This window comes from Protopterus annectens, chromosome 5.part1 (assembly GCF_019279795.1).
Source record: "Protopterus annectens isolate FY-2018-M chromosome 5.part1, PAN1.0, whole genome shotgun sequence".
Classification (NCBI taxonomy): Eukaryota; Metazoa; Chordata; order Ceratodontiformes; family Protopteridae; genus Protopterus; species Protopterus annectens.
Window position 1 is genome coordinate 721,250,284 of NC_056736.1, and position 15,828 is coordinate 721,266,111.

The 15,828-nt window shown below is 42.1% G+C and overlaps 1 protein-coding gene across 1 annotated transcript in view; it reads right to left on the reverse strand.

Moving 5' to 3' along the window:
• Positions 1-15,828, reverse strand: part of GDPD4 (glycerophosphodiester phosphodiesterase domain containing 4) — a 1,130,252-nt gene that overhangs the window by 81,991 nt on the left and 1,032,433 nt on the right. Inside the window, exon 12 of the mRNA XM_044073350.1 lies at positions 6,020-6,177. Coding sequence (XP_043929285.1) covers positions 6,020-6,177 — 158 coding nt within the window. The remainder of the gene's footprint in view (positions 1-6,019; positions 6,178-15,828) is intronic.

Consider the following 15,828-nt stretch of genomic DNA (forward strand, 5'->3'; position numbering starts at 1 on the left):
ACCTGCACCTGTCTTGTAACCTCCACCAATGATGTCTTGTCATCTGCTTTTTCTGTCCCTGTCAGTCCTACCTATCCTCACCCATTCTATCTGCTGCCCACTTTTTGCATCCTACTCTCTTGTCACAGTCTATGCCCTTTCTCAACTGACTAGCCAGTCTGCTACCATTTGTAGAGCCTGTACCCTCTCATGAATCCCCTCACTCTCTTATAGATCCAACATCCTATGTCAGTCCAACGCCAAGGCTTCCTGAGTCTACGTCACATCCTGTCCACTGGAAATCTTTTGCTTGCTCTTCTTCCTTGTCCTACACTTTTCCTTTCACATTGTCCCATTACAGCATCCATTAGCTTTCTTTTTATATTATTATTATTATTATTATTGATTTCTATAAATATATACAGTTTGGTACATGCAAAAGGCTTTTCACCTCGTTTCATTTCTGATCAGCTAAACAAATCACAAACAAATTAAAGGGCAATTAAGAAAATAAAATTACATTTATTACATACTGGTAATGCAGTTTTATATTGAAGATCAGACTTTCAAGGGCAATAATGTCCTTAATTCACCAACCACCTTCAGATACTCATTGATGGGTGAAGCTTCAGAATTGTACTAGCCACACCTCCCCACTGTCAGATCATTACTTCTGTACTATACGCAGCAAAATTGAAATTTAAGTACATATTGACAGACTTTAAGAGGTCAGTTATCTCTTCTCCACCACAGATGGTATATTCTACTCAGAGTAAAAACTCTACTGAACAGTGCTTGCTATCTGAATCTGTTTAATATTAGTTGTCCCCTCTGCCATTTCTTATAGTTGCAGTGAACATTTCCAGAAGCTTTTAAATCATGCTGCTGTTCAAATGTCTGTTATTGTGCTACTGTCTCTCTATGTAGTTTGATGGCTTATTAAAGTTTTTATGCCATTTCTGGTGTTGGACTTCTATATCACAGTGTAATACATTCCACTTCATGAAAACATGCTAGGGTAACTGGCTAATTATAAAATGTCCATGTCTTCTTCTTCTTGTTCTTTCGGCTGCTCCCGTTAGGGGTCGCCACACAGATCAACTGTTTCCATTTCTTCCTGTCCTCTGCATCTTGCTCTGTCACACCAACCACCTGCATGTCCTCTCTCACCACATCCATAAACCTTATCTTAGGCCTTCCTCTTTTCCTGTTACCTGGCAGCTTCATCCTTAGCATCTTTTTCCCAATATACTCTGCATCCCTCCTCAGCACATGTCCAAACCAATGTAATATTGCCTCTCTGGCTTTGTCTCCAAACCTTCCAACCTAGGCTGACCCTCTAATATACTTATTCCTAATCCTGTCCATCCTCGCTGCATCCAGTGCAAATCTTAGCATCTTCAACTCTGCCACATCAAGCTCTGACTCCTGCCTTTTTGTCAGTGCCACTGTCTCCAACCCATATAAGATAGCTGGTCTTACTACCCTTTTGTAGACCTTCCCTTTCACTCTTACTGGTATTCGTCTGTCACAAATCACTCCTGACACTCTTCTCCACCCACTCCATCCTGCCTGTACTCTCTTGTTCACCTCTCTTCCACACTCACCATTACTCTGAACTGTTGATCCCAAGTACTTAAACTCATCCACCTTTACCACCTCTACTCCCTGCATCCTCACCATTCCTCTATCCTCCCTCTCATTCACACACATATATTCTGTCTTAGTCATGCCGGCCTTCATTCCTCTTTTCTCTAGAGCATATCTCCACCTCTCCAGGGTCTCCTCCACCTCTTCCCTACTCTCACTACAGATCACAATGTCATCTGCAAACATCATAGTCCACGGGGACTCCTGTCTGATCTCATGTGTCAACTTGTCCATCACCATTGCAAGTAAGAAAGAGCTCAGAGCTGATCCTTGATGTAATCCCACCTCCACCTTAAACACATCCGTCACTCCCACCTCACTGCTGTCACACTACCCCCATACATATCCTGTACCACTCTTACATACTTCTCTGACACTCCCGATTTCCTCATACAATATCCCAACTCCTCTCTAGGCACCCTGTCATATGCTTTCTCTAAATCCACAAAGACACAATGCAACTCCTTCTGACCTTCATTGTACTTCTCCATCAACACTCTCAGAGCAAACATTGCATCTGTAGTGCTCTTTCCTGGCATGAAACCATACTGCTGACCACTAATCATCACCTCCCTTCATAACCTAGCTTCCACTACTCTTTCCCATAACTTCATGCTGTGACTGATCAGTTTAATCCCTCTGTAGTTACTACAGCTCTGCACATCACCCTTATTCTTAAAAATCGGTACCAAAACACTTTTTCTCCATTCCTCAGGCATCCTCTCACTTTCCAAGATTTCATTAAACAATCTAGTTAAAAACTCCACTGCCATTTCACCTAAAAACCTCCATGCTTCCATAGGTATGTCATCTGGACCAACAGCCTTTCCATTCTTCATCCTCTTCATAGCTATCCTTACTTCCTCCTTGCTAAAGATAATCACAAGGCGTTCTTTAGCTACATCAAGAATCTGGGTGGCAACTTTCAGATCTTCTCTGAGCTGGTGCAAAATGGCACAAAATACACTGAGCCTACTGATATTGCCAACATCCTGGCGGACAGGTTCAGTGCAAACTTTACCCCCCCCCCCAAAAGGGCCTGTGTCTATCCCAGAAGAATGCAGTCCCCCAGACATCACAGACACACAGGTGAAAGCAGCCCTCTCCAAAGTAAAAAACACAGCATCAATGGGACCAGATGGTGTCCCGGGCTGCGTCTTACACAAGCTCCAAAACAAACTAAACCCTCGCATAAATTCACTGTTCCAACTCAGCCTTACCACAAGTTATGTACCCAAAGAATGGCGTACAGCAACAGTGATCTCACTCCACAAAGGTGGCACCACAACGGATCCCGGGAACTATCGCCCTATAAGCCTGACTAGCCTGGTCTGCAATGCTATGGAGTGCATCACCATGGATCTCATAAACAAAGACATTGGGAACCGCCAAACACTGGATCCCACCCAATTCGGCTTTGTTAAGGGCAGATCTTGCCTCTTAAACCTAGTTGACTTCTTTGAAACAGTTACCAAAGCCTTAGATGAGGGAAAGGTAGTCCACACAGCCTACCTAGACCTCACAAAGGCCTTCGACACAATACCTCACTCTGGCATCATAAATAAGCTTACCAGCTTAAATATCAACCCATATGTCACAAGATGGGTTGCAAACTGGCTCAAGGATGGGACTCACATAGTCAGAATCATGGGTGCCATGTCCGACTCTAAACCAGTTACAAGTGGCATCCCACAGGGATCAGTCCTGGGACCCCTCTTGTTCGGTATATACTTCTCTGAGGTACAGGCAATCACGGGAGGACTGTGGCTGACCAAGTTCGCAGATGATTGCAAACTGGGAGCCATAATCAACTCTCTGGCTGACACAAGCATCCTCCAGAAGGGCCTTAGGGAGACGGATACCTGGTGTCTGAACCATGGCCTCAAGCTAAATGCAAAAAAATGCATAGTCATCCCATTCGGGAAAAACAAAGTGCCCACAAATTACCATATAGGAGGTAATCCACTAATTACGGAAGAAGTAATTAGGGATCTGGGGACCCAAGTAGATAGTAACCTCTCCTTTGACAATCACATTGCCAAAGTGGTTAGAAAAACCTTCTATATAGCCCACCAAATCACGAAAGGGTTCACATCTAGATCAAGAGAGGTCACTGTGCCCCTCTACTCATCGCTCATCAGGCCCATAATTGAGTACAATGCCCCATTTGGGATGTACCTTACCCAGCACCTGCAACAGCTGGAGAGACCTCAAAAATACCTCACCAAGAGGATTGTGGGCCTCAAACAGATGCCCTATGCAGCTTGACTAAAGAAACTCCAGCTCTACTCAGTTGTTTACCGCCTACTCAGAGGTGATCTCTGCCTGATGTACAAGGCCATGTCTAACCCAGAATTGTTGGACATGCTCCCCCCTCAAGAAAACCAAATCCATTAGAGCTACACGCTCCAGTGATTTAAACCTTAGCACAACAATAAATAGGACATGCTGGAGGGATAGATTCATATCCCAAAGGCTTCCCGTGCTCTGGAATTGAATCCCAGTCCATGTTAGGCAGAGCCCCTTGCTGACCCTCTTCAAGAAAAATTTTGATGAGTGGATGGGAAATCGTAAATTTGTTCCTGGGATCCCTTCTATGGCCCTGCTGGACAGAGGCTCAGGAATCTAGTCTAAAAGGGTGGCGAAAGCCAACACTTCTGGCTAGGCTTGTAAATGCCCTAGGGCAGATAGCCTAGTACCTACCTATGAACCTATAATCCACTGCACTTCATGATTCACTATCCGCACATCATCCAACTTTCTCTCCCTCTCATTCTCTTCATTCATCAACCCCTCAAAGTACTCTTTCCATCTGCTCAACACACTCCCCTCACTTGTGAGTATGTTTCCCTTATTATCCTTTATCACCCTTACCTGCTGCACATCTTTACTAGCTCGGTCCCTCTGTCTAGCCAATCGGTACAGGTCCTTTTCTCCCTCCTTAGTGTCCAACCTTTTATACAACTCTTCCTACACCTTATCCTTAGCCTTCGCCAACTCTCTCTTTGCCATGCACCTCATCTCCTTATACTCTTGTCTACTTTCTTCATCTCTTTGACAATCCCACTTCTTCACCAACCTCTTTCTCTGTATACTCTCCTGTACATCTTCATTCCACCACCACGTCTCCTTGTCCTCCTTCCTCTTTCCAGATGTCACACTATTATTATCATCCTTATGACATGGATTAAGGCTAAAATGGATCTGTGAGAAACCAATTTGCCTACCCTGTTAAGAAACAACCAGCCTCATGTAAATTTGCAAATGCCCATGTCCATTTGCTGAGTCAACACTATGGGAGATTGTGTAGGCCTCTGGAGACAGGGCTTGTACATCAAACTACTGGGACACTTGTCTTTCAACCTTTATCAAGAATCAAACACCATGTAAAACAACAGTGAGTGATTGCGCTAAATGTAAAGGCCTCATGCAGTAAGAAAATCAAGTAAACTAATAAGACTTGTAAGGATTTTATGTACTTTTGCTGTAGTTATTTAATTTTCAGGCCCACTTGACATACTCTTTCAGCAATTCTTTTCAGGGGCAACCTGGGAGCAATGTCTGGTTAGGTGACTTGGTCAAGATCACACAGTAGGTATCTGAGATCTGATGGAATCAAACCTGGTACCACAAGAATCACAACTCACAGCCTTAACCCTCTGTGCTAACTGCCAGATAATTGTTAAAAAGCAGTCAAACAACTTATATGAAAATAAAGTATATATCTCAACATAAGTAAAATGATCACTTTGGTTCCATATACCTCCTTGAAAGGAAGGGCAGGTGTTAAGTTCTTTTTATTCACATTATGCTATAGATGTGAACTAATTCAGTGTTACAAATGCAATGACGTGTTTTGGATAATGTATATAAAGGAAATGGAACACCCTTTTCTAAATCAGCTGAAATAATGATCATGCGCTATTTTCACTAAGTAACAGAAGAAATTGATACTGGTGTGACAGAATTATGATCTGCCACCCTTCTCAAGGTGTCTGCACATGCACAACTTGTCATACGTATGCTAAGTAACACTGGTATAAAGGTACTGTCAGCACCTACTCAGATGAACTGTAAGGTGAATACATACGAGTTATCATACCTGGCGATGAACTCTATCAGTCTTAGGAACAACAGATAAGGTTCTAAGGCAATAGGAGCAAATTCTGTTGTAGATCAGCTTTAATATTATTTTTTTTTGGCTTGTCTTGAAATTGACTGCCTGCTTTACAAGTATTTTTGGTTCTGGATAAAAGTGGGTTTGGCGGATCAGTTAATTTATGCAGCTACTAAAATAATAAATAACCGTATAATCTCATTGTCTGTACAGCTGAGTAAACATATAGCCATGCCCTTTAAGCAGAAGATATTAGCAGCACTGACTACTGACCTGGTGTCTTCTCTAGTGGCTAACCTGTATGGAATGTTCAATTTTACAATGTGCTCTTCCTGCAAATCTTGAATTGGGGCAAGACTGCCCCTTGTCTGCTGAAACTCTGGGACCCGCTCATAAACCTCAGACCTTTTTGTTCCTGAAAGCCACAGCACCTGTAATAAAAGAAAAAAAATTATCACCAAGACCATTACCAGCAGCATAATTGGTTAAACGGGGCACATGCCTTCTGAGGGCTTGGTTAATGTAAACATAAAGCACTAATGACTGACAGGACAACTTCACATATAAGAAAAAGAGTAAATATGGCTAAAAAGGCAGTAAAGGAGACTTTAGAGTTGGTCTATACGGTCAAAACAGGACAGAGACAGGCCACCAGTATATAGAGACATGAGCATATTATATATTTTTCCTACAAGTTACATAACAGATTACACATATGTGTGAAGCTAGAAACTTTTCATTTCACTGTAGTTGTAAACATTGCCTGCCAGGGCCTGAAGTGACAAAACATGAGAGTCTTCACTTGATGGTCAATAAAGGGGATAACTCCACTGGCTTCTATTACAAAGGGACTAAACAATGACTCACTTGTATCTGATCTCATGCGTGAAGGCAGCCATAACAGCAGCAGACATTTTAATAGACAATATGTCAATCACATGTGATTTATCTTTATCATATACAGGCTACTGTAACTTGCAAAGAAAGTGTAATATATATAGTACAGTTGAAAAAACTTTAATAATACAAACTCCAATGCAAGGAAGCAGCGTATGTGAATTCAGCCCACAGGGCAACTTCAGTTTCAGGTTTTGATACTTTAAGTGAATCATCACTGAACTTTTACTTTGCAACACAGACATTGTTTATTGCTATACATGCTACATGTGTTTATTAACTTTAATTTTACTTTGTTAACCAAGTGTTTGAGCCTGCTCAGGGGCACTTTTTAAACACAACCCATGCCAAGTTGCCAGCAAAAGAATCTTACACTGCACACTGTGAACATAAAATTTCACAAGGCTCATGATTCTCTAAACATTATATGTCACAATATCATATAAAGAGACAGGTTAGAATTTATTTTTTTATTTTACATTTGTTGACTGGGCTAGTCTAACTGGATATATGTTCATTTTCAGTAGAGGCCCGGGGAGAAAAGCTCCACTAAAAATAATAGCAATATCAGATACAGTATATTTTTAAGGCTAGGCAATACAAGTTATTTACATAGCAGCTAAGCAATCACTAGCTAGCCTCCACTTTCATTTGGAATCACATACATTTTGAAAACTAAAACTTTACATATATTTCACTGGGTGGTAATAACAGGCAATAAAACAGTAGTTGAGAAACACGAGTCTTCAGTATCAGTCTTCTTTAAGGTGACTAGAATACATCTCTTTCACATTAGACAAAGGTAGACTTTCCTGAGCTGCAACTTCCATCCGTCAGGTGTCTCTGATTATAGCTCCATGGGAAACTTTATAAATTGAAACAAATCTACCTTTACATTTGTAGGCTCATGACTGGTTTACTTGCCATGAATCTCAGTCTTGTATGATTTTGCACAATTTCTGTAGGAGAATGATTACCTATGATCACTATATAAGATGCAGGTTTTTGCAAACATACCTCATTTTCTTTTTAAATTGGTGCTTTTTTTAAAATTCTGTGCATGAGCCCTTTGTTTTTTCCGGTATTTTTGCTTGGAAATGTAGTCTAAGCTACGCAAGCTGTGAGGGAAAGGTTAGTTTGTTTTTTATTTGTTATATTTTGTATTACTTGATTGCCTTTTTCTATTTTGTATACTGTGATTTGTTTTCTTTACACTGTTTTACTTGTATTCTGCTTTTAACTGCATGTTAAACCTTGAAAAGAGACCACAGCTCTGTCTCTTGTGAGTCAGACAGAAATTTTTTCCCACACTTCCACCTGGTTACTGTTGCATTCCTAAACACCACTGTCTTTCTAGTTGCCTGCCCCTTATGTTAATTTGACCATATATTTCATTTCCTCTCTGCTTTTACTGGCTGGTGTGAATAAGCACAAATTTATCAATTTGTGAAATCACTCCCCTTCAACTATTTAAATTTATTGGCCATCCTACTGTATTACATAGTACCAGAATACAAAAATGACTACCCCCTTTCAATCAATCGTGTTGTTTTAAAAATAATGACTCTCCACTAAAAACCTAACTTTTTAGAAAATATAAAACTAAAGTTACCTACTTTCACATCTAATTCCTCTAGTGCACAATGCAGAGTTTAGGATAAACCATTTTTTCATCTTACCTTTAAGCATCTTTTGCAAGACCACCAGCTACTGGAGAGCCCACATTCTGCCTCTCAGTAGTCATTTTGGGATTAGTGCTTCTGTTTTCTCCTGGTGAGAGAAGGAGTGCAGTTACATTATTTCCTGGAGACTGCTGATCACCAGAAAGCTTAATAACTGCTTCACAGGTGACAGCTTGGAACCTGTGCTTATATTCTGACCATGGTGAGAGTAGGAGCAGAGTGCATTGATTCCTGACTCTTTCCATTTGGAGAGTAAGTGTCTGTGCTTAACGCACCTGATTGGTCTGATTGCTATTTGAGGCATCTAGCAGAAAAAGGCTACAAGTCTGCAGACCCTTGCATCATCTGGGACAAGACTGTGGATCACCAAACAGACTGTGGCATGCTTCTCTTCTTGGGATTGGTGATAAAAGTTTACTTCTGGTGAGAGAAGAAGCAAAGGAGCATTGTATCCCAGCAGAGTGAAGCTGTTCTGAGACCAGCATTAGTAGTAACCAGGCAGTAGCCATTCATGTGACTCCTCTCTTTTCATCATTCTTGACAAGCTGATTCTTTATTTTTCAGTAAGTATTACTTGATTTCTTTCTAACTTCAGAATATCTACCTAAATACTTCATCCTTAAATTTTCAGGGCCTACATATTAGTTCCCCCTCAAGTGTTTGGCAGTGCTCTGCTCTGTACAGACTCAGACATGTTGAGTGACATTTTTCCTGTACAAGGAACATATAAGGAAACAGCTCCAATACTTAGTAATAATGACATGGCGTGTCTAAAGGTCAGTTCCCTGTGCTTTCTCCTATTAACCTGGTGAACTTGGGCATTCTGAGGCAGTGTAGCAATTACCTCATGTACACAGACAACCCACTCCTCTTACCTTCCAACACTCAGACTTGTCAGACATGCACTTATATATCCACATTGGAAGCCATGCACTCTTAAGCCAACACTACAGAATAGCTGGTCAAGAGTAGAAGTTCAACACCTGCACCACACCACATGTAACATATAGCCCTCCAGAACACCCACCACTACAGCTCTCACATGAAAACACAAACTGCACACCCACCTTCGCGAAGGCTCTCAATAGAAATCTACCCAAACAGCAGGGACCTCCAAGGCAGAAATGCACTTGACCACCACAACACAGAACAAACCACAAGACACATAGCTCACCTACATAGTCTGCCCCTCAGCCTAAGCCCCTAAGGCAGAACAGCTTGCCCAATACACTAATCATAGGTGAATCGATTGTGAGGCACACTGATGTCCCACTCACTAGGTTGAATAAGGAGAAGGTAACAGTCAGCTGTCTATCAGGTGCCAGAATCCAAAACATAACACATGCACTCAGGTCACTCCACAACAAGTACAAGTATGACTCTGTCACTGTCCATGTGGGTGTGAATGACCTGAGATGCACCTCCCTGGACTTCATGAAAAAAGACATGAAGGAGCTCTTGGATAATGTGGCCCATGCAGGTATGACCCCTGCCCTGAGCAGTATCCTACCTTCACCCAGAATGATACCGTAATACAAGCAGAAAATGATCAACTTCAACAACTGGCTAAGTTTCTGGTGTCATTCTAAGGGGATCCAGTTTCTGTCTGCTTGCGATGACATGACTGACAGACCTTGATGCGTTGCCAGACATGGCCTGCATCTGTCACACCTGGGTTTCCAGATACTGGCTAAGCCTCTTCCCACCCCCATAGTGCCTTTTTAGGTGATGTTCCAAAGACCAAATTACCACCATAACAGCTATAAATAAATGCAATCTAAGGGTCATGTTGCTCAATGATATAAGTCTAAATCTCAAGATGCACTTGCTCGAAGCACTCCTCAAAATGGAGAACATTGACATTTGTGCTGTAACAGAGACCTGGTTTAAACCCCTGCACTACCAGGCTATAACTCATTCCACACCTTTCAGCCCCAGAACATGGACCGAAGCTTCAAAGGCGGTGGTGTCTCCATATTCATAAAGGATATGCACACCTCCAGACTAGTAGCCCAACATAATGCATCTGAGATACTTCAGGTACAACTAACATTGGGTAAGACAGCGGTTCACATCCTAGCCTGCTATAGGTCCCCAACCATATCCCAAGACTCTCACTGCATGTTCCCAAGCACCCTGGAAACTATTAGAGTGCAACCGAGCACTCTCATACTAGGTGACTTCAACTTACTCTCCATCAAATGGAAAAACTACTCATACACCAATGTACTGGCCCAACACTTCCTGGAATTCTTCAATTCCAATGTCCTGGATCAGCTCATTCTTACCCCCCCCCCCCCACTAGAGGAAGCAACATCTTTGACCTGGTTATTACTAACATGGGCAACCATTGCTCTACACCAATAGTCAATTCCTCCCTGGTTAGATCCGACTACAAACTAATCACCACGGAAATCCACATCTCACCCACACATTCCCACAAAGGTAACCACTATGAAAATCTTTTCCAAAGCTGACTTTTGGCTCCTAAAAATAGAGGTGGCTAACTTCACAGCACTCATGTCAATGGAAAATAGATGCATGACTGCCGAATCATACACCAATGCGCTCTATGAATATGTACATAAATGCATGGAACTAACCATACCCAACAGAACCATGATGCTCTCCTCCAAAAAAAGGAAGCCGATCTGCTGGTCCCCTGCCATTAATAAACTGTACAACAGAAGGAAGAAACTGATGCAGAAAAAGGTGAAGTCCCAAGACTGGAAAAACTCCCTTATTAGCCTCAACAAAAAGTTGAGATCCCTCATCAAAACCTCTAAAACCAGCTATGAAGGCAGAATTGCAGCAAACACTAAAAACAACAACAAAGTCTTCTATAGTTATATCAAAAATCTCCACGGCAATGCCCAAGTTTTCTCTGAGTTACTACACAATGGTACCTCCTGTACTGAGCCAACAGATATTGCCAAAATACTGGCTGACAAATTCAGTTCCAACTTTACCCCTCTCTCCCCCCTGAAGGACCAATCATAATACCGGTGGAATGCCAGGCACCCAGCATTACTGCAGCACGGGTTAAATCTGCATTGTCCAAGGCCAAGAATACAGCTTCCATGGGACCCAACAATATCCCTAGATGTGTTCTACATGATCTACAAAGTGAACCAGCACTACATTTGTGTGCCCTGTTCAATCACAGCCTCACCTCAGGCCTTGTCCCTACCGAATGGCGCACTGCTACAGTGATCCCTCTCCATAAAGGGGGAGAGACTACAGACCATGTAAACTATTGCCCCATTAGCCTGACAAGTCTGATATGTAAGGCTATGGAGTGCATCATCATGGACCTAATTAACAAGGATATAGGGAATCTCCAAACTTTAGAATCGACATAATTTGGTTTTGTGAAAGGTAGATCATTTATTTATTTATTTTTATTTATTTATTTAAATTTGTTGACCGGGAGTGTCCGACTGGACGTAGGTCCATTTTCAGCGGAGGCCCGGGGAGAAAAGCTCCACAGTAAAATAAACAGACAGTAGTTACTTTGGATTACATAGCGATTAACAATTTAACATAGCAATTACTTACAACATATTTACAGATGAAGAACATAGTACATCAGTAGACAACTAGAATCTTTATCTGTGAAGTACATAACAGACATTAACAAATGTTACAATGAGAAGTTCCTGCTGTATAATAAGTACTAGGCTTATGAGCATCTGAGCTTGCTATAATCAAGGTAGTTAGTGGAGTGGAAAGAAAAGTAGTGGTTGGATGGGGTGGATGATATTAGAGTGGGAGTTGCAAGGGCATAGCCAGCATGTTTTTAGGTGCACTTTTAGTAAAGTTTGGAAGTGGGTGCATGATGGTACGGAGGTAATTGTGGGTGGGAGTGAGTTCCATAATTTGGCTATGGCGCAAGAGAATAGTGCTTCACCAGCAGAGTTATTGGCTTTAGTGATCTGCAAGTGATTTTTGTTGCTGGATCTTAGTGGTCTGGTGGTGCAATAGGGTTGGAGTAGATTCTGGAGGGATGGGACATTTAGTGGATGGTTTACTAGTTTGTGGGCGAATGAGAGTTGATATCACTGAAGGAGGTGAGGGAGTTCAAGCCAGCCCAGTTCAGCAAGTGAGAGACAGTGGTGACTATGGTAGGATGCCCCTGTGGTGAATATGGCGATTTTGTTGTAGCAGGTCTCTAGCTTGTTTAGATCACATTGCTTTAGGTTGGTATATATTGGAGAGGCATAAAGTAGGGTGGAGATAAGGTGGGAATTTGCTATTGAAATCTTTGCTGCTTTGGTGAGAAATTGCTTATTTCTATATAACGCTCCTGGTTTTTTGTGGACTTTTTTTATGGTCATGGATATGTGAATGTCAAATTTTAGTTTATTGTCTATTTCCACTCCTAGCAATTTGGTGTGTTCAGTTGGGTATATAGTGGTGTTGTCTTTTACTGTGATGTTAAAGTGAGAGTTGTTTTGAGTATGTCTGGTGGGTTGGAAGATGAGTAGTTTAGTTTTGTTTGGGTTGAGTATTAATTGGGCATCGGATAACCATGTTTCAACAGAGGAAAAGGCTTCCTATGTGACTTTTTGCAGTTTGGGTAGGGACTGGGCTGAGCTGATGATGGTCGAGTCATCTACGTATTGTATGAGTGTGCCATGTTTGGTGACAGAGGCTAGATTATTGGTGTAAACAGAGAAGAGTAGGGGTCCAAGGATGGATCCTTGGGGAACCCCTATGGAGACAGGTAGTTGGGGAGATATGTCATCCTGCCATAAAACGGATTGTTGGCAGTCAGACAGGTAACTCTGAAACCAGTTGGTGACTGATTGTGAGAAGGATAGGTTATTGAGGACAGAGATAAGATGTTGGTGTGGGACCATGTCAAATGATTTAGATAGGTCTAGGAAAGTATCAGAGGAGAGATAGCCATTGTTTTTATGCTGAAGGATAGTGTTAGTAAAGGAGAGTAAGGCAGTGGTGGTGCTATGGTTTGGTCGGAAACCATGATGAGTATTGGAAAGGAGGCTGTTAGTAAGGAGGTAGTCTGAGACCTGAAAGTGTATGCATCTCTCTAGTATTTTGGAGAGTGGAGAGAGAGAATAGCTATGGGGTGGTAATTGGTTAGTTCTGCGGAGGGTCCGCCTTTGTGGAGGGGAATTATATGTGATACTTTCCACAGTGTGGGAACGTAACTTTCTGACAGATATCGGTTAATCAAGATGGATACTAGGTAGGCCAGAGCATCAGCTGCGATTTGTAGGTATTCACTTGGGAGGTTGTCCGCTGCTAATTTGGTGGGTTTAAATTTAGTTAAGAGTTTTTTTATGTTGGAGGTAGGTACAGGAGAAAAAGAGAAGGCAGTGGGGAGATTACTAATTGAAGGTGTGGGTTGGAGGGGAGGGGGGTTGTGTTGTTTAGCTAGTGATAGTATGGTTTGGGTGAAGTGTGTGTTGAATGAGGTAGCATATTTTCTGAGGAGTGAGGGATGTTAGGAGGAGGGGTACTGACTTTACCTGGGTGGAGGATGGAGTTTATGGAGGACCAGAATTGTTTGGGGCTGTGTTGTGAGGAGTATAGGGCAGACTGGTAGTGTTGGAATTTGTCCTGTTTTATTAGCTTTTTGGCTCTATTGTGTAGTTCTAGGAATTTCTGTCTAACTGAGGGGGTTTTGGTTTTGCACCAGTGCTCCCAGGCTTTATCCCTGTTTTTCATTTCTGACTTAGTGGTTTTCTGTAGCCATGGGGAGGGTTGTGCTTTGGTTCTGGAAAATCTTATGGGGGCATGGTAATTAAGGATGTTCAGGAAGGTAGTATTAAAAAATTCAACTGCTTCATCTAGACTGAGGTACTTTAGAGGATGCCAGTTACATTCTTTGAGGAATGAGATGAATGTGAGTGGGTTAAAGTTTAGTTTTTTTACGTATTTGACAGTAGATGACAGGTTTAGCTTGGTATAGGTATTTTTGAGTAGGAATGTTGGGGAGTGATCACTGAGGCTATCTGATAAGCAGCCTGTTATATATGACTGGGGGCTCTTACTGACTAGTATCCAATCCAGGGTAGTGTGCTTGCTGGAGTTTTTATTTATCCTGGTTGGTGACTGGACTAGTTGGGTGAAGCCATGAAGGTGTACATGATGGGTTGGATTGTTGCCAGAACAGGATTGCCAGTCAATATTGAAATCACCTAAGATGATAGTTTCTTGGGGCAGATGGTGGGTAGACCAGCTGAGGAGGTTTTCTAGTGGAGGGATGTTTTGGCCAGGTGGGAAGTAGCATCCAATTATGTTGATGGTTTTGTTTTGGTTAATTTTGAGGTTGGTATATATTATTTCTTCATTGCCTATTTGTGGAGCTGATGATTTTAAGATCTGGATGTTTAGATGCTGCTTAAATATTATAGCTACACCACCTCCTTTTTTGTTTAGCCGGTCTACTCTTAGTATGCCGTAACCTGTAGGGAGTATTTGCTCACTGGTAATGTGAGGTTTTAGCCAGGTTTCTGTCAGGATGACTATATCTGGGGAGTACAAGTTTATGGTGGCATGGAGTTCATGGACTTTGTTGGATATACTTCTAATATTTAGGCTTAGCAGAAGGAAGTCACTTGGCTTTCTATTGGCTGCAATATGGGAGAAGTTGTGGTTTCTAGTCTGATTATGAGGATTGGGGTTGGAGATGGTAGGGCCAGGGTTGGGGTGGATGTCTCCACTTAGGGCTAGTTTTGATATGCATAAGATTATTAGTTTTCTCAATTTTTGAATGTGTTTGTTTATAAGGGAAACTTTTGATTTCTTTGAGTCAGTAACCAGAGCTGTGAATAAGGGGAAGACAGTTTATATAGCCTACCTCGATCTGGGCAAGGCCTTTGATACCATTCCCCTCTCAGGAATTATTGATAAACTCACCAAACTAGGCATCAACACCTATATCACTAGGTGGGTTGCAAACTGACTCACAGAAAGAACCCACAGTGTGAAAGTAGTAGACTCCAATTCAGACTGCCTACTAGTCATGAGTGGACTCCCACAGGGATCGGGCCTGGGTCCTCTCCTGTTTGGCATCTACTTCTCAGAAGTCCAGGCCAACACAGAGGGACTCTGTTTGACCAAGTTCGTAGATGGTGCAAGCTGGGAGCCATTATTAACTCCTCAAGTCATGTAGACATCCTACAGAAAGGCTTCATTGAGACCAATGATTGGTGTTGAAACCATGGCCTTAAGCTTAATGCCAAAAAATGCTACATCATCCCCTTTGGGAAAAACTCAGTTCCCACTAATTACCACATTGATGGGAGTCCACTGAACATTGAAGGTGTTATAACAGATCTGGAGACACAGGTTGACAGCAACCTCTCCTTTGACCACCACATTGCCACTGTGGTCAGAAAGTCCTTCTATGTGGCACATCTCATTACCAAGGGTTTGCAACCGGGAAGAAAGAGGTTATCATCTCTCTCTACTCTTCCATCATTAGACCAGTCATTGAGTACAATGCCCCATTTGGCATGTACCTTACTAGAT